We start from the raw sequence: 23,882 nt of genomic DNA, 5'->3' as shown, positions 1-23,882 counted from the left end.
TAAGTGACTTTTCTTTATTTTATTTTAAGTGACTGACATAGAAAGCTATTTAAAATATGTTACGTCAACTGGTGTGATAAGTGAGTATAAATAGTAAAAGAGTGTTATCATAAGTTTCTCTTAAATTTAGGAAGCAAACTTATTTTTGCTTTCCTATTCATTCAAATAAACTCTACAATAACTTTTATTATCATTTTCCTATACTATTTAAATATTCTTTCAAATAAATTCTAGGAAAAGAAAAAGGAAAGAGAGGAAAATAAAGCTTTTTTATACTAAAATAACGTTAAAAGAAGTATTTTTGGTTCTCTTGGTGTCCCATTTATGGAACACCAAAAAAGCATATTGCACTTAACTTTTTAAGCCTTTTTTTTTTTTTTTGGAATGTTAGGTGCCTCTTTATGTTCTTCTTGTAACCTCCGGATCTTATGTAAAAATTATTTTATAAAAAAAAAAAAAAAGGTTCTTATTTCTTTCACTTGATTTTTATAAAATAATTTTCACATAAAATAAAAAAGACACAAGAAAAACACTAAGAGAGTACATGGCGTTTATCTTTTTGGAAGCAATATATATGCGCTAGTACTTTGAAAAAGATAAAAAAAACTCTGTCGATTAAAAAAAAGGACAAAGACAGTAGCAGTAATCGAGTGTTATTGCCTTGGAGAACAGTTATGTTAGGAGTGGAATTATTGACAAGAATTTGCACCATTGAAGGTGGTGGCGTCTGGTCTTCTCGGACCCCCCAAGGGTCCCCCACAATTTGTGTTCTTGGGTTTGGTCCATCCACTTGGACAATTTGAATGGTACCCATTGATTGTCATTTTTGAAAGTTAGCGATAAACCCTAGCTGGTCCCTCCCACACGTTTTCTGGGTCGACGGACCCTTTTTGGTCTTGTTGTGGGTCACATCTACCTCATACTTTGATTTCAATAGCATGTAAATGCTACAATATGGTTTTTAATAATTTTTTAAAAAAATTGGATACACCATAGAAAGTTAGTCGTTCTCCCAACAAATTACTCACATAAATTAAGTAAAATGGATTATAAAAAAGCTCAAGAATTCTAAGTTTCATATTATTTAATTTTTTTATTAAGTAAGATTAAGCTTAATTTATATGTGATTGTAGGAAATTTTAATTACAACTTAACTAGTTATTTTGAATTTTGAAGGAATGTCACATATTGCTAGTCATGATATATATGTTGAAACACTACGTGACGTGAGCCGTGACGACAACATAAGGAATATAAATGACTCTAGCTTTGGGTCCTATTGGTATAAGAAATAAGGTCTTTTTAATGATCCAACTGTCCCTTCTCAATAGTCTTTGAGCCCCAGCACTAGCTTTATTAATTAATTATATCCCACAACTTATCTAGAATCATTAGTTTCTTCCTCACACTCAGTGACTCATCACCTCCTACAACAGGTTGTTCCTGCATGCTTTTTATTGTGGTGCAGAAGAAGCAATTAAAGGACACACATGATCGTGATCTTATCTTTGTGTCTGTACTTGGAATAAATATGATTGGTTTTATGGCAACAACAACATGATCTATTTGAGTCATGTTTACAGGAGAACAAAACATATAATTAAGCCAAATATGTCCAAGAATAATGCTAGGTACTATCTTTTTATCTTTCTAAAATCCTCTTAAAGTTGATGTGACTTTCAAAATCACCATTAGATTAAAATTCAAGTATGATTCATTTAAAATTTAATAGTGATTTTAAAAGTCAAATCAGTTTTATAAAGATTTTAGGAGAATAAAAACATGGTACCTAACATTACTCTATGCCCAATAAACCAACCGTTGCCTTCTTTCTTTTTTCCTTTTTACATTGGTGACCTTGATAAAATGAAAGATGAGATCTTTCAATAAATTGTTTCATACCTTCTAGAAAGGATAAAGTTTTTTTTTTTTTTTTTTCAAATCTGTATGTTACTTTACATTCTTATAATATATAATTATCATGTACATTGTAATGGGATCATTGGGATGAATATAACATATAATTCCCATGCGTATGAAAATCATGAACGTATTATAAAAACAAATATCAATTTTCTCCGATCCGGTTTAAATGACAACTTTATTTTTGTAATAATTTCATCTAAATATTAAGTAAAATCATGGTGACTTTGGATAATAGTTTTGGGCAGTTTTTCTAACAAAACTAAATATATAGAGAATAGATTGTATGAGATATATATAGGGGATGGGTGATATAGAGTACTAATACTAAAAGGAGGACCCGCGTCTTCTTTGTGTCCTCCTAAAATTGGTGCAACTCTTAAATTATACGACTTGTTATAGATTATTATTGAATTTTGATCAAATAGTAATAACTAATATTTAAAAGGCACATTAATTTTGGGAGGACATGGAGGCTGACATTTAGCATTACTTGGGTGATAAATGTTGGATAGAACTAGCTAGGGGGGTCGATGCTTCTAAAAATTAAGATGAACTCCTATTAAAATTAGACCTGACTTGTCGTTTATGCTTTAGTCCCTTTCAATAAGAAATCTTAATTGGTTCCGTGTGGCTCAATAAATCCTCTATAAAAAGATGACATATATATATATATATATATACCCTCTGATCTTTTAAGCTACAAGAATAGTATATGTACTAAAAATTGATTCAAGAATAACAAATAGCATGTGCTCTGCATATTAATGAAAAGTTTCTGGAGTTCCCCTCACGGATTTTCACGAATCTCATCCAAACAAGAGAAGTAGCAACGAAACTTGCTTCCCTAGTACTACCTCTTTGATGATGTCACCATCACCAATATCACTATATATATATATATATATAGTTTCACAGACGTACAGACTGCGTAAAAGTCTTCTCTGCTGGTATTTGTCAATAAACAATTTGATTACGCGGCGCCAGATGCAAGAAAAAACAGACATCGATCTCTGTCGAATAAATATGAAGGACAGAATATATATTTAATCATCAAAATAGAAACATATATTCCCTGCAGCCAAGCAGTCTCATTCTCTACTGTAACCGCTAAATGCTAAGCTGATAACTCCATTCTTTGACCCATTCAATTCTCAGTCATGACTCACAACCCATCAATTATCTCCTTGAAATGACTCAAACCTAGCTAGCTGTCTTCAGCGGTTTCAAACTGACCAGACATGGACATAATTTTTGTCCTAAATTAGGTTTGAGAAAGTGTTTCCAACAAATACACGTAAAAATTACATGAATTTTAATAGACTGAATTGAAAAAAAAAATATACGGGGCAGGTAGAATATATGTAAACCTAATATACTCTTATGGTGGGTTTGGCTTCATTCTTTCACACCAAACTCCATTGCTCGGGCAAAGCTTTATATGGATGGATTTGGGCCATTAGTGTATTATCGAGTCAAAATGAGTCATGACAACTTCCACCAGGGTGAAGGAAGTTTGTGATTAAATAGAAAAATGAAAGAGGAATGGAAAGAAATAAAGAAAATGGAGACAAATGATTTACGGGTGTTTCTGTCTATGCTAATACATATCTTTTGGGTTGACTACTAGCGTTCACTTTAAAGTGGATGCTGATACATAGATATTAGCGTCGACGTTCAATAGTCGACGCTAATAGGATAGCATTAGCGTTGACTTTACAATTGCCGCTAATGAGTCGCCCTATGATGAGTAGATTTCTTGTAGTGATTTATAGAGCTTACAATTAAATTATTTGAATAATTTCAAATGTAATCTAATTATAATCAAATCTCTTCATATAAGATAAACAAATTCTCATTTACCAAAAAAGATTTCTATTCTTATCATATACTCTAACTTTCCCTTCAAACTCAAGGTGAAAGTTTGAGTTTGAAAATATGAAGCATTTTTTTTTCTTCTAAAGATTCATTTTTTGCTTAAATGGATCCGGTGCAGTAAGGATTAAATTCTGAACGTGAGCTCAGTCTTAAGATTCGTCGATAAAACACGGATGAGATGATTAATTTTTTTATTTAACTGTATATAAAGTTTTATTTATAGAATTTACAAATTAATTAATTGAATAATTTTAAATGTAATCTAATCCTAATCAAGTTCCTTTATTTAGAATTAACAAATCACCAATTATCGCAAATGATTTCTATGATTCTCATATGCTCTAAGACGGGAAAGTCAAGCACCTCACTTTCGACTATAAACTCAATGATTTCCTCATTTCTCACCTTAAAATCAGGACACAATCACTGCACGTTGAAGCCTCCAAATCAACTTGCTGCTATACAACTTAAACTTGCATGTCTGTGTTTCATCTGCCCTATCCCCTTTTTTTAATATATATATATATATATATTACTATGATGTCACCATGCTTGCATTATTGGCTAATCGATCTCTTTGATTGCAAGGATTGGACATATATTGGAGACATATTTAATAATTGAGACAAGTAATTTTAAGAGATATATAGATCATATAAGTTTGAGAAATAATTGTTTTTCATCTCATTTTACAGATTAACCATTATATTTATGGATTTATATGGACTCTACATAAGTCAATGGTGAATTTCATAAATTTAATAGTTGATCTATTGAATTTGTAGGAGAATATGAAAAAAAATATAGATAAATTATTGATATCAATCATTTCTTGAGCCCATGTTTTAGCATGGAGTACTTTCTGAGAAGAAGAGGTCGATGGTGGGCAGAGAAATGACAAAGAACTATAAATGATGTAGGGAAGCCATCTTTCACTCGGTTGAAGCAGCCTATGAGTCATTTGTATGAAAACAGAATCAAACAAAGTTGGAAGGGAAAGAAATCGTCAATCATATCAGTTATCACCATCCCTTTAGAGAGAACAGAGGAGACAAATTGAAAGGGCCCCCACCCCTACAATTACAGGTTGGGTGCCCAGTTTTGATTGGGAGTGCTCACAATCTAGAGTTTACCTCGAAAGCCCCAAGTCTACCACCCACCCACCATGCCCAAACAGAGCTAAATATACGAGACAACTCCTTTCTTTTTCTTTTGCTAGGGTTTTCACTTTTTCATATTTTCCTTTCTTCTCCAAACCGCAAGGGACCACCTTTGTACCTTTCTTTGTAATTTCTGGATTTTAGTTTGTGTCTTCTTTCTAAATTCTACTTTATGTCATCCTCTCTCTCTCTCTCTCTCTCTCTCTCTATATATATATATGCCATTCTAATCCATATTTCACGCAAAGAATGTCAACCGTGTTAACGGATATGCATGGACAATTACTATTATTACCCACCATTATTGGTAAGAGTAGCAATTCGTGTTCACACATCGAATCATGTTAAAATATTGATATAAGATTATATAGATAAATTATAATCCTATTCATTTATTTAAAGGGATCTGACTTCTCAAAATGAATTCACGGGCTAGTTTAGGGTTGAGTTCATAGGTTATATAAAAAATTGTCAACCCTAATCAATGGTAGCGCTTGAAAGCCAGCATTATAGAAGAACCCACTTACTTAAGCAATCACTTAATTCTCATAATTGCCAGCTGGGTCATGCTACTAGCTAGCTAGGCAGCTAGCCAACAAAAAAAAGAAGAATTAAAGAAGAGGGATAAAAAAACTAGGTCTTACAATATGCCAAGAGATCATTAAACCAAACAACCCTAAAATAAACAAAACAATTGTTAGAACCTAAAATGATATCATGATTTAACATGATACCAGAACAAAAATAATAAGTTTGAATTAACCTTAGTTCTACTACGATTTAATCATTATTTCTGTTAAATATTTCATGTGTTGGATTTCAAACTTCCATCCAAAATTGATGTATTTCATAGTACGCGTGACACTAGAACAATTAAAAAATTATTTTAGAAAATTAAAGAGCGAGTATGATAATGTTATTAATTAGCAGAAGAACTAATTAAAAGCTTAATTGGCTAAGATAAATGAAAGTGACTGGGGGTATAAAAGCCAGTCTAAAAGCTTGGGAATCCTTGATTTTTTTTTGCTTTCAACTCACCATAAAGATAGAGAATATATACTTTCCTTTTTCTTTTCTTTTGAGTTTTCTTAGCCATGCATGCATCTTGCTTTAATTTCCCCCTTTCCTTTTTCATGTGCTGAATCAATATCTTATTAATTTGTGGACAAGCTTGCATACATCGTCTTCTTTGTGAAGAAACTTTGTATGGTCGGTTAGGGTTTGTCCTAGCAAATGGTCATGGTGTTTTCGGACATTAATAAAGCTTAGAGTACCGTCGCCAAATTTGACTTCGAGAGCAGTCAGTAGACCAGGAGAAAAACATAGAAGAAAAAAAAAACATCTTCTGAACAGGCCGTACAAGGATTCTCTGTGCGGTGGGTGGTCAAAATTCAAAAGGAATACATTAATAAGCAATTTAAAATACAAAATTAAATATAAAATATTTATAATTATTTTCACATTTAATCTTTGATGCATTAAAATATATACAAAAGATAATGTGACTAATGAAAAAGGGAGAGGGACCAAAATCTTTGAGAATCATGAGCAATGTGAAAGGTGGACGATCTTGAGCCTGATGGATCAAAGATTATTAAATAAATGTAAATGAGTCAATTTCAACAAAAGTTTTTAATATATATATATACAATTATCGTTGTTAGAATATATGAAAAGTATATAATATTTTTCATATATTTCATAATATTTATTTCAACAATCATGTAAAAGTAATCGCTCAAAGATTGTCCAGAGTTGTTCTATGATGTTGTAATCTAGCTATGTAATTAATTAATTGAAAAGCCAACAAAAAATTCTCTAATAGAACTTTGAATAATTTTAGAAGTTTTTTCTTATATATATATATATATATATATAATATGCGATTTTTACATGCATTTTTAAAACGTCAAAATTAAAATTTGATGCAAGTCGATTAACGGAATATATCTAATAAAGGTGAGTTAGGATCTCAAGTTATTGATGCGTGCAAGTAAAACTTCACCATCTAATCTCATAATTAAATTCTAATCAAATATTTGAAGTCTTTTCGTGTAGGGAATGGGGATAGAGATGGGTTGAGCTTTGTTCCCTAGAGGGCTAAAGTTTTTTGTTATTTTGGACTAGCACATGATGTGCCAATTGTTGAAGACTTTCATGGAGAAGTTCAGATTATTGTTTAGATCTGTTTTGAAAAATCTTTTATCTTTTTTTATTTATTTATTTTTATAAATAAAAGTCTTTTATCTTTTAAACATAAAAACATATGTTCTTCTAGTGTTCTCCTGGTATCTTTCCAATTATGATGTGACTTTTAAAATTATCGTTGAATTTGAGATTATCATTATTGACTTTTAATCTATTGGTGATTTTAAAAATCACATCACAATTGGGAGGACACCAGAAAAACGCTAGAAGAACACCTAGCATTTCTCAAAACGTATACTTTAGTTATGAAACAAAATACTTAAAAAAAAAAAACACACACACACACACAATTTTATTTTTTATTTTTTGCTTTTTTATAAAAGTTTTAAAAATATATACTTAATTTTTCAAGTGTAGAGTGGAGCCTAACTTGTTACTTAAAAATAAAAAATAAAAATAATAATAAAGAGATGGCATGGGCTCACGACACCCTCACAACAAAGCCATATTTTCTTAAAACAAAGTTATCCAAACAAATTACTTTTCAAAAAATAAAACACAATACACAAACTTTTCACATCTTCTTATAGAAATAGTTTAAGAAAATATATGCTTATTTTTTAGGTGTAGAGTGGGGTCTAACTTGTTACTTACAAAAAAAAAATGAAAAAAAAAAAATAAAATTATAGAGATGGCGTTATGACACCCTTAACGAAGGTGAAGGGTGGCTACACGATCACCAAACAAGGGAACATGATTTTCTTCTGTGCATTTGAATTGGATAATATCCAGTTAATTATATTGGAGGAGTATTTTTGTCTTTTCACTTTTTAAGATTGCAAAAATACTCTTTAAATATAACTAATTAAGATATTATCTACTTCAAATGAATTCAAGAGAATCCTAATTCCCAAACAAAATAGAGGTGGTTGTGCGGCCTCTCGACCTGACCACACAAAAGAGTTTGAATCAATGCAATCCTCAAAGAATTCAAAGGTGCAATTCCAAAAAAAAAAATAAAAAAAAATAAAAAAATAAAAATTTAAAGGTACGTACGCAACAACTTCTATTTAAAAATAAAATAAAATAAATAAAAAGTCAACATTCACACTTGAAAATATAAATATGTGTTTTCTTAAAATAAATATTTTTAATAATTTGTTCTTTTAAAAGATTAAATACTAAAATTTTTACTAAATGATTTTATTATGTGGATCTCACCTACAATACTTCCCAACTTCCATCAAATAAAAAACACTTTTCAAAGCAAATTTCATTACACTTGGCAAACATCGCTTAAATTCATTCCTGTCAAAAACCCGAATGCTGTATCATCCCCAGGCCCATTTATGATGGGCCCAAAACTTGTCCGTTGGGAGCCTCCTTTTGCTGGCGGCCCGAGAAGGCCGAAACGCGCTAAAATCATAACATCCAGTGGGTTTGAGCTGGCTGTGCTCCAAAACCCACACCCGATCTTACCCCAGACCGAATACACAGACAGGCCTCTGTCGCTAGGGACATCATCGTAAATGACACATTCGAAAAGAAAAAGACTAAAAAGTAAACAAAAAAGACCAGCGTATTTTTGTACGATCGTACAGCTCCTTTTCCTTCTCCTTTTCACAAGAGAAATCTCGCTCCTCTGCACCCTCAACCTGAGCAACCTACGAACCCTAGCGACAAAAGCTTCAAGCTCTCCCACGAATAGCAGATCTCCACGTGGTATGCTCCACAGATAATAACAAGTGTCTGTTTTACTGTCTAATACCGTTTGTATTTCTCGTAATTCTTGTATTGCTTTGTCGCATTGTTTTCCCTTTTAGCTTTGGAAAAATTGGAATGCCATCTAATAGCGAAAATTTTGAATGTGTAATAGTTTGAGACTTGGGTTGCAGATGATTGAGCTGTTAATTCTGTGTGATGGGTTTGGAGTTTAAATTGGAGGCAGTTAGTAATGTGGGATTAATGCTGATAAGAATGATAGAACAACAACCACTTTTACTGAAAATTTCACTGATGGGTTCCGAGGCTTGGAGGGTTTTTGCACCATAATTGCATGCATGGGTGCCTTAAGGGCAGTCAATAAGGAGGATTTAGTAGTCCTCTACCTTTCTTCTACTGGCTTTTCTTTGTAAAGAAAGTCGAATATGTGCGAAGATATGTATTAAAGAAACCCAACCCACCATGAATTTGTGAGCGCTGGGTGTGCAAGTGGTGGTTTTTCCTGATTGAGAAGTGTAAAATTTTTTCAGAAAATAATGTGGATTGTGCATCATGAAGGAGTGTTAAATGTTTCTTGATTGCTATATGTATCTTTTGACTTTCGTTTTAGCGTAAATGTGTAATGATAAGCTGCATTTGATGTATTTAATCTTGGAAATAAATTAAAATCATGCTTTCTTCAAATAACCAAAACATAGCTTTTGAAATTTTTTTCACTCTCATAAGTACCTTGGTTTTTCACACTTGCACCTGATTATATCACAAACTTCCTTTCAGTTCAAGAAGTTTCTTATCATTTTGAAGATTGAGAACTTATAAGAGAAGATTCATAGGGCGGAGAGAGAGTTTCTGTGGTCTGTTGTGAAATTCTGGTGTCTCAGTGAATTGAGGATTGAAACTGTTCATCTGATTTAGTTCAGAATTATGGGCTCTAGAAAGGAAATACAGAGATTTGGATGGGAGGTAATATTTGTAACTAATATTGCTTGAAGAAGTGATGCAAGTTTTATCAAAAGTGGGTTACGTATGTTTCGGCATTTGGGATGGTTCGTTGGTCTGAATCAGAAGAGTTGGTCAACAAAGAGGTTGCCTGATGCAAAGCCCCACCCGTCTAGGGTTAAGCCGGTGACTATGTTGGATACTGTACAGGAAATTGCCATTTACATTCATAGGTTTCACAATCTTGACCTTTTCCAACAAGGGTATGTGTTTGTTAATTCCTCACTTATATTTAATTTATTTGTTTACGTAAATAGATTTCTAAGATGGGTTACTCCTTTGCTCATTGGGTTTTTGTTTGTTCAGATGGTATCAAATTAAGATTAGCATCAGATGGGAAGACAGTGAGTATACTTCTTTGGGAACTCCAGCAAGAGTTGTTCAATATGAAGGTGCTCTATAGGAGTTATAGTAGCTTTTCTCTGCTTTTATTAATTACATGTCTGGTTTTGATTTCCCCCCGCCTTTTTTTCAATATGAGCATGGATATTATGAAATTTTTTATTTATTAGTTCAGTGAATTGCTTATCAAATGGAAGAAAAAAAAGAATATACATACAGACATCTATGATATGGGTGTGTGTATGTATGAGTGATTTGCAAGCCCACCTGAATTGCAAGTATATGTTACAAAAGAACTTTTTCTAAGGCTCAAATGTGAACATTTCAGTTTATACAATAGGCCGATGGCTTTGTTTATTCAAGATTAAGCTATATTGCTAATTAATTAACCTGACATGACATAGACAATTGTAGCGTCTTCTGTTATATTGTGAAGGTGGTCGTTCTTTGAATTAAAACTTGAAACTATGGCATTTGATATCATTAAAAAGCCGACATGTGATTTCATATCTAGCCACACTAACTTCAATTACAACACCTTTGTCAGATATTTTGTTTAATTCCTCCATTTTGACTAAGAGTGTCTTTATTTTTTGTATTTTATTTTATGTAAGCATGTAGATTCTATGATACACGAGATTCAGTTCCGCGTACCCATTATGAAGTTCATGGCTGCTCCAGAATATTTGCAAGTAGTTCAAGAAATTTAAACAACTTTCAATGATTTTGATGTATTAGATACTTTACATTCTATTGTTGTTCAGGCTTGAACTTATTTTTGTTTCACTTAAATGGAAAATTTTATGCTAGCTTTGGACCCTTTTATGTGTTTTTTTTTTAGATGAGCCAAGGACTAAGAGGTAGTAAAATTTGTTTGAGTTGCAGCTCCTGATCTGGGTTCTGATGATATATATGGAGTATGGAGGATTGATGACACAGACAACAGTTTCTCAACACAGCCTTTCCGGATCAAGTATGCAAGACAGGATGTTCTTTTATCAATCTTGATCTCGTTCAATCTATCTCTTGGTGGACATGAGGTAGTGCTTCAATCTCTGTGTGTTTTGTGATAAAAAATGGAGGATGAGATTCACTTCAAGAATCAAATATAATTTCAGGTTTGTGTGTGCGCACGCGCGCACACACGCACCTTCCTCTGTGTTTGTGTGGGATAAGAGAATAATTAGAGGGTGGGATTCTCCTCAACTATTTGCTACCTCAAATAGATGATCTCAATGGCACTAGCATCCCTGTTATCAAGGTCGGCATCTTGAGTCGGCTAATCTCCATTTAGTGAGAAGAGTTCTTAATTTGTGTGCAGCGATGTTGATACCTACTTAGCCAAACCCCCTGTCAGCCCTCTTGAGGATGTTATAGTTTTTGTCTTTGGATATCAATCATTTGCTCGTCTGAGCAGTAGTTTTTATCTACATGAAGCTTAGCTTTGAAAAATCTTTGACTCCACTCTATTAGAAAAAGAAAAAGACGTATTTGATTGTTATATCTGGTTAATTGTATCTTGTTCCTTTTGGCCTCTAGTATGAATCTGTTCAAATCATGTCTTGGCTATTTTGCAGGGTCCACCCACATCGGCGGTTATATTGAAGTTTGAGCTTATGTATGTTCCAGCAATAGAAAAAGGGTCAGTTGAAAGTATATAATAGTCTGATTTTTTTCCCTGCTTAGTTATGCTCGAAATTCAATTGGAAATTAACGTTGATGGTGATTATAATTCATTTGCATAGGTCTGAGATGCGGGCTTTTCTTGATGCTTTTCCTGCTGCTGTGCATGAGTTTCGAATTCCTCCTAAAGCTCTTGTAGGGTTGCATTCTTATTGCCCTGTTCATTTTGATGCTTTCCATGCTGTGCTTGTTGATGTAAGCATACACACCAGTCTACTGAAATTTGGTTCTTCCACATCCCCACCGAAGGTACCCAGGTTTGTCACGTATTCTCGTTTCTAAAATAGATAACCTGGTCACTGTCACATTCCATTTTTTACCCGTTTGTTTGTTTTTGGATGGTTCACTGTTATACATTTTGGTTCTGAACTAATCCTTATGCACTCTTTATTTGTTGAAGTAACCTGGTCAGTTGAATTATTTCAGTGATTCCGGCACTGCTAAAGATGATGCTGGTGACAGTTTTGCTGGGTCGAATCAAGTATGTTCTCGCACATTTTATTTATTTGACTAAAACCTTTACCTAGCTCATGGCAACATATCTCTTCTTGCCTTTGCTCGTGCGTATCAGTTAGCATTTTGTATGTTTTTTTTGTCCTTTGCGTATTTTTCCAAGTTTATTATGGGTTTGGTCGATCTATTCCATGATGACAATAGATGTTTGCTATCAATGTGTTGTGCTGATATTGGTGGATGTGCTTATGCAGTATATATGTGCATGAGATTTGATGTGCTTGTTATTTTAAATTGTATTTATAGTACAGCTTTAGTTTTTTTTTTATAAGTAATCAAACATTCATTAAAAAGCGCAAATGCACAAACCAGGTACTCTAGATGTATACAAGAGACACCTAATTAGAAGAAGAAAAAAGATTTAGAAAAATATGAAAGCTAAAAATATTAAAGTCAAAAGCAGTAGCAACCCAATGGTAAAGTGCCTTAAAGATTAAAGCCTTTAATTCCACCGATGTTCTCTCATGGTCTTGAAATCTCCAACCGTTTCTTTCCCAAAGACACCACATTAGGCAAGATGGTATCATCTTCTATATGACATCAATCTGAGGCTTACCACTTGGCATTTTCCAACAAGCAAACAGGTCTACCACTCGACTAGGAATAACTCAAGCTAGCCCTACATTGTTAAAGATAGTGTTCCAAATAGCACAGGCAATCTCAAAATTGAGTAGAAGATGATCCACAGACTCCCTACTCTTCTTACACATGCAACACCAATCAATCACAATGACATGCTGCTTCCTTAAATTAATCCATGGTAAGAATCTTCCTTAATGAGGCCGATCAAGCAAAAATGCCACTTTCAAGGGAACCTTATTACGCCCAATACTCCTCCAAGGGAAATGAGTACTATTAGGGGGAACAAGGACATTTTAGTATAATTTGATGTCGAACAACCCTCTCTTGGAAGGAACCCAACAAAACTTGTCTTCACCACCTTGTCTCAATATGAAGGAATGCAACAAATTGAAGAACGAGGTATGGTGATCCATCTCCCAATTGTGAGCCGCTCTCAGAAAGTTAACATTTCATTGATGAGTGGCACTAGAAAGCTTCAAATGGTCTGCCACGATAACTTACCTTAAAACGTGCAATATTGAACTAGTTCGGAAAAACTATCTTAAGGGCTTGATCCCCACACCACACGTCATGCCATAACCAAATTTTGGAGCCATCACCCACCTCAATTCTAGTATGCCTAGAGAGCTCCCCCAAACTCTTGATATTTTTCTAAAGCCCTACACCGTACGTCCCATGGACCTCATTTGAACGCCACCCACTCCACACATTTCCATACTTAGAATCCACAACCACCTTCCATAAGGCCGCTCTCTCATGAGCATAGTACCAAATCCATTTTCCCAAAAGAACTCGGTACAAGTAAATTTTGGACCCCCAACCCAACTTAAGAGACCAGAGTACTCACCCTAGGCCAGCTAACCAAGTGGAATTTGAATTCTTCACTAGTACCACCCCACCAAAAATCCCCTGCAACTTCTTGATGCAATTGGCAACACCAACTGATAGGGGAAAAAGAGATATGAAGTAAGTAGGCAGATTAGATAAAGTGCTTTTAATCAGTGTAACACTCCAACCCTTTGACAAGTACATCCTCCTCCGTCCTGCCAAGCAGATCTTCTCAATAATGTCGTCCCAAATACATTTGGCCTTAAACGATGCTCTTAATAGAAGACCTACGTATTTCATAGGCAAAGAAGATACCCCGCAACCCAAAATGCTAGACAAACCTTCAACATTAATTTTTTTTTTTTTTGACATGTCCGCATAAGAGAGGGGAGGGGGATTCGAACTAGTAACCTCCACTTCATTAAGTGTAGTCTCAGCCGATTGAGCTACCTCTTGGGGACATACCTTCAACATTAATGACATTGCCAATGGGGACCAACTTTGACTTAGCCAGGTTAATCCTTAAACTTGTAACTGCATCAAAGCATAAAAACAAACAACACAAGTTGCAAGGATGATCCGGATTTGCCCCGCAAAAAATCTGTCTTTCACAAACAAAATGTGAGAAATATTGATGGCATCATCACTCCTATATCCCACTAAGAAGCCTGATGAAAGACCCCCATTCACTATAGTAGAAACCATATTATCTAACGCCTCCATAACAATAACGAACAAAAAGGTAGGCAATAGGTTTTCTTGTCTAAAGCCAAGGGAGCTACTAAAAACACCCATTGGAGTGCCGTTCACCAAAACAGAAAACCGCACCTAATGAGAGTGACATTCAAATCCCCTCCAATGCATCAGGGTAAGTCCCACCAACTTGAGCAAACCAACCAATTCATCCCATAAAAGCCTTCTATCACAATTGGCATTAGGACCATAAAATACCCGCAAAAGCCAAAGGAAATTGATCTTCGACATTTTTTAAAGAATGGCAACCGAAAATTCACCCATGCACTTTTCGATTTTTTCCACCACCCTCCTATCCCACATAAGCAATATAGCACTGGATGCCTCCCTTAGTCTAATCAATGCAAATCTATATGACTGCATCCCCATAAACTACGCACAATACTACATGACATAAGCTCCATCTTAGTATCCCGAGGACAAATAACATCTGCCTTCGAATCTCTGTGCAAATTTCTAACTCTAAGGTGCTTCTCCCCCTCGTTTAACCGTCTTACATTCCAAGATAACAATTTAGGCTTCATGGACAAACCGAGATACCCCTCCCCCTTCGTTTTGCTTCGGCTGGAATTGCCATATGTAGAATCATACGTAATGGTGTAGGACAATCTTTTTAATTCTCTTTTACTTCTGGTGACAGATTTGGATTTGGAAGCCAATCCTCCGCAGTTATTACTCACTTTAGTGGCTGTAAACAATGCCATTAGTTCCCCCTCAAACACCTCATCACGTGATAGACCAGCATAATGGCGGTTGTCCTTCACCTTCTGCAAGACCCAACTTGAAGCTATTGGCCCTAAATACTCAGGTTTGGCAAACACACTAGGAGGACAACAACCCAGAGGCTCACAAATAAAGGGTTCCTCCCTAGTGCAAAGCACCAGTTCTTTGCCTGACAGACCATTCCCTTCAGCACAACACACATCAAGCCCATCCAAACTAGTACAATAGTTTCCACCCAAACAACTTGCATCACCCACCTTGGCAAGCAACCCACTTTCCTTATCCTTATTCTCTTGACCCACCGACGGAGGCAGAGACACTCCCAACAAGATCCTTTCCCCCTTTTAACCACCACTTCCTATTAGAAGAGTCCGAATGAATAGAGATTACCTCATCAACAAAGCTGTCCAACAGTGTGGTCATGGTTTTTGTCTCGAAGCCACCCGAACCCAAAAGGTTTCCATTTGCGATTGGGTCACCTTCAGATACAGATGCAGACGTCCTGCCCAAACTTGATGAACTTCCAAAACAAGAACCATCAACAGAGAAACTGACATAACTGACTATCGGTAGCCCAGTTATGGGCGCTTCCGTCTATGCAAGATCACTGGCAAAATCTGAGTTTGAGGATTGTATGTGTTGGTGCAGTTGGGCATCCTCTGGCAAGACCTTAGATAGAGCACCAATGGCACTAGTGCTACCACCTTTGACCTCCATAATTCCTTTTCCCTTATTGCTCAACTGCACGGCATCTTCTATAGAACCCACCAGTGAAGCACTTAGACTTAAGAGCATTGTCACCCCCATAGGAGCTTAGAACTGCATTTTCTTTGTCCATGCTAGTACTCAAGTCCATCCCCGAAACAGCATAGGCCCGACCTGCGATTTTACCTCCACGAAAGGGTGGGTCGGATGTCTAATATTCGGTTCTTTTGTTTGACCCACCAACGAGGGATTGAGCCTTAACGCATTAGACGAGGCTATAGAAGTTGGGCCAGGCTTCAGCCCCAACTCTTCTATCTCCACTGGGCTAGCAATAAGCCCCGTCTTAGTATGACCCATGACCGTGTCCAACTTTTCAATCGCTCAGTCAAGTTCCTCACTCAATCACGCCAGCTGGGCATGCATGTCACGGCAAGAGTATCGAGGAGCATTCTCCCTTATCAAAACCTCAATTGTAGATTTAGTTTTTGTCCTATTGTTCTTAGCATATTAGTAATATCTGCATAAGCAATAGGTTTGACTTTGGATGAAACCTTACAATTGAAGTTTATTTTGCATCATCATGATAAAATAAAAGTAATTAGAAACCAATGAGAAATCATTAGGAACTCCTCCACATAAGATCAGGAGTCATGGCCAAGGTGATATAAGAGCTTCACATAACACCATCATACCCTGCACCTGTGTTGTGTTTGTATGATATTGGTGGGGAAAAAATAAAGATGAAGCTTTGTTAAGGTAGAAACTTGTTGTACTAGCTATGGCTTTATGCCCGATGCCAAAAGGAGTAGGAACTTATAAGTAAATCTGAATAGTCAAATTTTGTAGAACTGTACTTTCATCTGCCAGTATGGAGGTGCTTGCACATTTTATTTTATTCACTTATGATTGTTTGCTACTGCTTCTTTAAAGACTGGTCTTTCACGTATTGACAGCTGAAATTTGTGATTGGCTAGGCATTGGGTCAGGTGGCTTCTGTAGATTTAAAAGAGGTCATGCTTGTTAAAGCATTATTAACTGCTCGTGACACTCTGCTTGAAGAGCTACTAAAACTTAGCCGAGCAATTGACAGACCTATTGATTTGACTGATTTTATATCCAAAATGGATGATATGAAGTTGTTTGATTCTGTCGTGCAAGCAAATCCGGGTGCTGTAGATGGAGAAGTTTCAGCACAAGGCAAGCCACAAAATGGTTTTGAGGTCCTTACTTAATTTTATCAAGCAGAGTATTGTTGATTCTATTTTGCAAGTTCTTTTGGTTTTTTGTTTTTTGTTTCTGTTTCTGTTTCTGTTTTTGTTTTTGTTTTTTTGTTTTTTTTTGTTTTGTTTTTGTTTTTGTTTTGTTTTGTTTTTTTTTTTTTTGTTTTTAAATGTTTGCTTAATAATTTCTTCTATTCTTGAACAGAAAGCAAATGGTACTCTCGATTTTCGGAGTGAGCAATTGCTTCGCTTCTTATCAAGGGGTGATTTATTGAACTCTTTTCATTCATTGGGTGATCAAATGTCATATTTATGGAACACTTTTTTGAACTTCCACAGGTTAGATTTACTCCATATCATTACAATTGTATGTAGACTTTGCCTGGTTTTATTAATTTTAATTTTGAGAGCCCATTTAAATTCTGTCATTCAGTAGTATCATTAAAGGCTCAAGGTGCTTTACAGCTCTAAGGTAATTAAGCCTAGGTGTAAAAGGGCCGCCAAGCAAGGCAAGAGCATGAATGGGGGTAAAGTGAATGTTTTTTGAGACATGGAATAAATGAAATTGCACAGAATATGAACAGTATTGCAATAGTGCAATATGTAGCGCACCATACTTTGGATTCAATTACATCAATCAAATTCTTCTCTCAAGACTTGACATTGTCAAGTATTCTTACATTAAAATTTAAAGAATTCTAACATTGCTACTTTCATTGCTCTCATTCCAAAGAAACCCTGGGTTATTAATGTTAAATATTTTTGACCAATTAGCCTAGCGAGTGGAGTCTAGAAGATAAGATAATTGCCAAAGTCTTAGCCACTAGATTGAAAATAGTTGTAGGGAAGATTATTTTGAAGCCCCAGAATGCGTTTGTTAGGGGTAGGCATACCCTAGATTCTGTTCTTATAACAAATGAATTTTTGGATAGTAGAATCAGATATGGTGAGCCAGGTGTACTTTACAAATTGGATCTTGAGAAGGCCTACGATCATATTAATTGGGAGTTTTTATTATACTTAGGACGTGTGGTTTTGGGGAGAAAAGTTGTAATTGGATAGCACATTGTATTTCTTTGGTGGCTTTTCTGTTTTGATGAATGGCACTCTCTTTGGTTTCTTCAATAGCTTGCATGGACTAAGATAGGGCGATACTTTATTTCCATTACTATTTGTCGTAGTTATGGAGGCTCTAAGTAAAATGCTATCAACTACTGTAGATGGGGGGCTTCCTCTTAGGCTTTTTTGTGGGGTCTAGGAACTCTAGTGCGATTCATATTTCCCTTCTATTTGTGGATGACACCCTACATTTTTGCACTTATAACATCTTCGCTATCTGCGTGCCTTATTCTTATGCTTTGAAGATGTCTCCGATTTGAAAATTAACCTAAGTCAGAATTGGTTCCTATGTTGATGGTTTGGTCAATATTCTAAGATGCACGGTGTCTTCTTTGCCTATGAAGTATCTTGGCCTTCCATTGGAAGCTTCTTTTAGGGCCAAATCTATTTGGGGTGGCATTATTGAAAAGATTGAGCATTGTTCAGCCCGGTGGAAGAGTATGTACTTGTCTAAGGGTGGAAGGATTACCTTAATAAATAGTACATTGTCCAATTTGTCAACATATTTCTGGCTTCTTTTCCCCCTTCTATTTGGTATTGCTAATCACATAGAGAAGCTACAACGAGATTTCTTATGGGGTGAGCTGGGTGATGAGTTCAAATTTTACCTGGTAAGCTGGTCCAAGGTTTGCTCTTTGATTGGTGAGGGAGAGTTGGGGATACGAAATTTGATTGTATGAGGTTCATGCTCTTTTGGAGAAATAGCTCTGGTGCTATGTGCTTGATAGAGAGGCCTTGTAGGGAGTTGTAGTAGATTCTAAATATGACAGCTCATAGGGCGGGTGGTGTTCTAATGAGTTTTGTAGGTCATATGAGGTGAGTTTTGGAAAAATATATGGAGGGGTTGGAGGGAGTTTTCTAGTCATACCAGGTTTGAGATGGGAGATGACTCCAAAGTTAAATTCTGACATGACAAGTGGTATGGGGATTAGGTCCTTAAGGATATTTTCCCAAATTTGTGTGGTATTGCTTGTGTGAAGGATGCTTCCATGGCAGTGTACTTGGAGTCATCCAATGTTTCCTATCAGTGGATTATAAGCTTTATCAAAGATGCTCATGATTTGGGAGGTGGATGTCTTTGCTTTGTTTTTTAACTTGTTATATTCCTTTAGATTGTTACATGGAGGTGAAGACAAGCTTCGTTAGAATCCTCTAAGAGGGGGAAGTTTGACGTAAGATTATTCTATAATGTCCGTGTACCTCATGATAGCGCCTCCTTCTCAATGTATTTGGTTGTGATGATTGTTGTATTTCTTCAAGGTTATTTGATCTTGGTTCTGTGGGTTGTTTCTTTACCTGGTCAAATAGAGCAAATCGACCCAACCTGAGTCTCTAGACCTATTTGTTTGACTCTCTGTCTGGGAATAAGGTTCCCTTGAGAGCAGTGTTTTTTGATTGGAAATCCACCCTAGGAGGATCCTCACCATGGATATCCAAAGGAAACATCATGTTATTGTAGTTGTCTAGTGTTGTATGTGTTAGAGGAGTTGGGAGTCTGTAGATCATCTCCTTCTTATCCTGTCCACTGGTAAATTTTGAAGCATAATGTATTTTGAGAATATATATCTAGATTACAAAGGGTAGTTTTACTAAGATACTTATACTGATATGTTCCAAGGGGCAACCTGAGTTCCTTTGAAGCATTAAACAATCAGCTTGGGACTTCTTTGTAGATGAATTTTTCGATATCCCTGTCCTTAGGCACAAGTCAATGAGAAGAAGTCTTGAGCCTGTGACATATTGATTGCCTTTAGTTATTTTATTTTATTTTATTTTTTTGGGGGGCTTGTTTACATGCTGATCTATAAATTCACTCTAGGGCTAATGAAAGGAAAATATTGGAATATCTTCGTGATGCATGGGCTAAGGATCGGAGACCTGAATGGTCAATATGGATGGTATACTCCAAGGTTGAGATGCCTCATCACTACATAAATAGTGGAGGTGACGAGACTCCCCACCATGGTGTACATAAAAGAGTTTCAAGTTTGTGGAAGTTAACTGATGATGTAAGTGCTCATATTTGTACTTCATTGGTTTAATCTCACAATGGACAAATAGATTCTTCCCTTCAGAGTCCCTAACTGGGAATTTTGTTTATCTGTACAGCCTGCCCAGGCTGCAGCTATGCGTGCTGAGCTTCATAGGCGAAGTATTTCACAGATGAATGTGAGGAATTGCTCTTGTATGGATTGCTTTCTTGTCCTTGTTTTCAGCATAATTGGAGTTCTATAACTTTGTATTGCTTCATGCAGATCAACAATCGCTCAATTCAAGACATGCACATATTTGGAAATCCTTCAAATATTCCTATTGTAATTGTAGAACGCGTAATGAATGCTCCGCGCCGCAGTACTAGTGAAAATTCATACTTGAGACATTTGGGAATGATAGATTCCCTGGGCTCTCTCACTGGACCCAGCTCTGCAGCTGTGAACAAGCAATCTGGTCCTAGCCGACAACAAGGTGGTCGTGTTTTGAAGATTGCTGTCTTTGTGCATGGGTTTCAGGCAAGTAGTGCTCTCCCGCTTCTCTTAAATATATAAATACAGTTGTTTTTTTGTTCCATCCTCACGCATCAAGTTTCATTTTTTGTTAAAATGAAAAAATATCTATTCTAAGTAATATTTCTCACAGGTATGTGTGTTTGTCATGGTTCTAAAATTGCTTTTAGTTTGAATTGATTGCTTATGTAGTTGAAATAAATACATGTCTTATGATACTTTATTGAGGTTTGTAGCACTTGTAAGCCAAGAGTGCTCATCAAGGACATTTTGGACGATGTACTGTACCATAGGAAAGTGGTACAGTACATCGTTAGTACACTGGTTTCATCCCAGATTAATTATCAGAAACGTGGTATATTTCACTTCATGTTAATTTCACCAGATTAATTTTATTTGTTTCAACTCAAAACACTATATAGGGGCATCACCTGGATTTACGGCTTGTTCGTAATCAGTGGCTTCTGATAGATCCAAAGACAGAGTTTCTTATGTCAGAGGTAAATGAAGACAAAACAACTGATGATTTCAGAGAAATGGGACTAAGGCTGGCTCAGGAAGTAGTTTCTTTTGTTAAAAAGAAAATGGATAAAGTCTCAAGATCTGGAGCCTTAGGAGACATTAAGCTTAGTTTTGTGGGACATTCTATTGGCAACATCATTATAAGAACAGCATTAGCAGGTAGGATCATTGCTTTGGATGCTGTGTTTTTCTCTCGGTATCTAGTTTGGTTCTAAATCTAGGCCTTTTTTTTGCAGAGAGCATCATGGAGCCTTTCCTAAATTACCTATATACATATGTTTCTATATCTGGGCCGCACTTGGGGTATCTTTATAGTTCGAACTCTTTATTTAACTCTGGGCTGTGGATCTTGAAAAAGCTCAAGGGCACACAATGCATTCATCAGCTTACTTTCACAGATGATCCTGATTTCCAAAATACATTCTTCTACAAACTGTGTAAGGTAATGGAAAAACTCTTTTTGTTAATCATATGTAGGTGTGTATTTTTTTTTTCATGTTTTCTGCAAACAAAACAACTGAGAGATGCTTTTTTTCTTGCAATCTTAACTGTTTGACCAAAGCCTAAAACGGTTGTTCTTCTTATTTCAGCAAAAAACGCTAGCGAGATTCAGGCATATAATCCTGTTATCTTCACCCCAGGTATACCCATTATTTCACAGGCTTATTTGGGATAGTTTTACTTCAAATTATTTGTTTCCCCACATAATTCATTTGGATTGCATTTAACAGTAATTTTCCGATGGTTTTTATTTTTTTAATTTGTGTTTGGATTGTGCTGGCACCACAACTTCCGCTTTCTATCATTTTAATAATGTTCATGAGCTTACATACTGGAGAGCCTTGGACACTGTATAAATTCTTCTTGTTGGTAAAGTATTTGATGATTCCCAGACTGACTTTTAGAAGTGCTAGATTATGATGCAACTACTTCATGGAAGTCTTCAATCTACCCAAATGGAAACACTAGAAGATTTTATGATTAATTTATAAAACTTTTGATGGATGTCAATAGGTTTTGTTAATGTTTCATAAAGTTAGCGATTTAAGTAAGACTTGGCATTTTTATTTTACTTCTAAGTCTGCTTTTTTGCATTTTTTATCCCAAAGTTCGTTTTGACATTTGACTTAATTTTAAAAAATAAATAAAATAAAATTTTTTGACGATGCATCAAATTTCATTAAAAACTACCACTGTTTTAGTTGATTTAGTAAATGGGAAAGACTTAAAGAACTACTTCCTCGCATTTTCTGCTCACCATAAGTGTCAAGTTTTCCCTGCTAACCAAGATGCTATTAAAATTCATTATGCCTCTCAGGACGGCTATGTTCCGTACCATTCGGCCAGAATTGAATCCTGTCAAGCAGCTTCCTGGGACTCCTCAAAAAAAGGCAAGGTATTTCTGGAGATGCTAAATAATTGCTTGGACCAAATGCGAGCCCCTTCTTCCGAGCATCGAGTGTTGATGCGCTGTGATGTCAACTTTGATACGTCCTCCTATGGCAAGAACTTGAACACGTTCATCGGACGCGCTGCTCATATCGAGTTTTTGGAGTCTGACATTTTTGCAAGGTTCATAATGTGGTCCTTCCCAGAATTATTTCGTTGATGGGTGTGGGGACCTTTCTTCTTTGGCCGTCTGGCTTCTGTGGGCATTCTCACATTTTGTCTTTCGGCATCAGGACCAAGAATGGTGGGTATCTTGGAGTCAACTGTCATTCATTATGACAGCCATGTCCTTGCATATATATGATGGCATGATGGGCAGACGTAAATAGGCATTTGCCATTGTGAATAATTGGGTTGAAGCAGGTTCCATGCGAAGGAAGTTGAATCTCTGGTTAGCTGAATGTGAATCATGGTGTATTGGTGTGCTTCCAGAGAGGCCTTGGGATTGAGGTGAATAGTTCAAACCGCCAAGTGAATGTTAAGGTAAACCGTTTGTTTAGTTATTCTGACTGTTTCAAGAAATAGTGATGTAATTATGTTTAGAGGAGGTAGATTTATATCGTTTATAGTTGAACAAGAGGAGGATGGGTCCTGCATATAACTAACTTGTCTGCAATAATATTGTTTGGTCATTACTTCAAACTTCTCCATGGGCAACTTTCATTACTTCAATCTCTGGATCCTGTGCAATTTGTTTCCCAAATTCATTTACCTATTTGGGTAAGTGCAGAACCCATTTGCCCTCGCATTAGGTTTGGGGTAGCAATTCGTGTTTGCGTGTCAAATTTGAATCGTGTCGATGCACTATACATGTTAATTTTAACTCAACCCCTTTAATTAAATAGGTCACACTCTTCATTCATGACTCGCTTGTTTTGTGTTGGGTTTATGGATTGTGTCAAAAATTGGCAACCTTAAATGTTACATGTAGGGTTCGGGTTGTATTGAAATATGAGTATACAACTATATAAGTTTACCTTAATCTAACCTATTTAATTAAACATGTCAAATCTTTCAATTCTAGCTCGCTAATTTTGTATTGAATTCGTCGATCGTTGAAAAAATTGGTAGTACTACATTAGTTGTCTGTATTAGAGCACTAGTAGATT

At 35.7% G+C, this 23,882-nt stretch overlaps 1 protein-coding gene across 1 annotated transcript; it reads left to right on the top strand.

Annotated features, from left to right (window-relative positions):
* Positions 1 to 8,705: 8,705 nt before the first annotated feature.
* Positions 8,706 to 23,439, top strand: LOC132183879 (uncharacterized). The gene is made up of 16 exons (XM_059597343.1): positions 8,706 to 8,831; positions 9,609 to 10,033; positions 10,137 to 10,222; positions 11,058 to 11,212; positions 11,750 to 11,814; positions 11,918 to 12,112; positions 12,282 to 12,336; positions 16,934 to 17,179; positions 17,385 to 17,518; positions 20,118 to 20,307; positions 20,408 to 20,467; positions 20,554 to 20,808; positions 21,225 to 21,483; positions 21,561 to 21,766; positions 21,915 to 21,965; positions 22,643 to 23,439. The coding sequence occupies exons 2-16, from the start codon at positions 9,858 to 9,860 to the stop codon at positions 22,931 to 22,933; spliced, it is 2,424 nt and encodes an 807-aa protein (XP_059453326.1). The 5' UTR covers positions 8,706 to 8,831; positions 9,609 to 9,857; the 3' UTR covers positions 22,934 to 23,439.
* Positions 23,440 to 23,882: the final 443 nt, after the last annotated feature.

The sequence above is a fragment of the Corylus avellana genome, chromosome ca6 (assembly GCF_901000735.1).
Source record: "Corylus avellana chromosome ca6, CavTom2PMs-1.0".
Classification (NCBI taxonomy): domain Eukaryota; kingdom Viridiplantae; phylum Streptophyta; class Magnoliopsida; order Fagales; family Betulaceae; genus Corylus; species Corylus avellana.
This window is presented reverse-complemented; position numbering and strand designations above follow the sequence as displayed.

What these genes read in the sequence shown, in the direction of transcription:
- LOC132183879 (XM_059597343.1), top strand. Translation starts at nt 9,858, where the DNA reads ATGTTTCGGCATTTGGGATGGTTCGTTGGTCTGAATCAGAAGAGTTGG. An exon ending in CTTGACCTTTTCCAACAAGG is followed by an intron (nt 10,034 to 10,136) that starts GTATGTGTTTGT and finishes TTGTTTGTTCAG; the next exon opens with ATGGTATCAAATTAAGATTA. An exon ending in AAGAGTTGTTCAATATGAAG is followed by an intron (nt 10,223 to 11,057) that starts GTGCTCTATAGG and finishes TTTGAGTTGCAG; the next exon opens with CTCCTGATCTGGGTTCTGAT.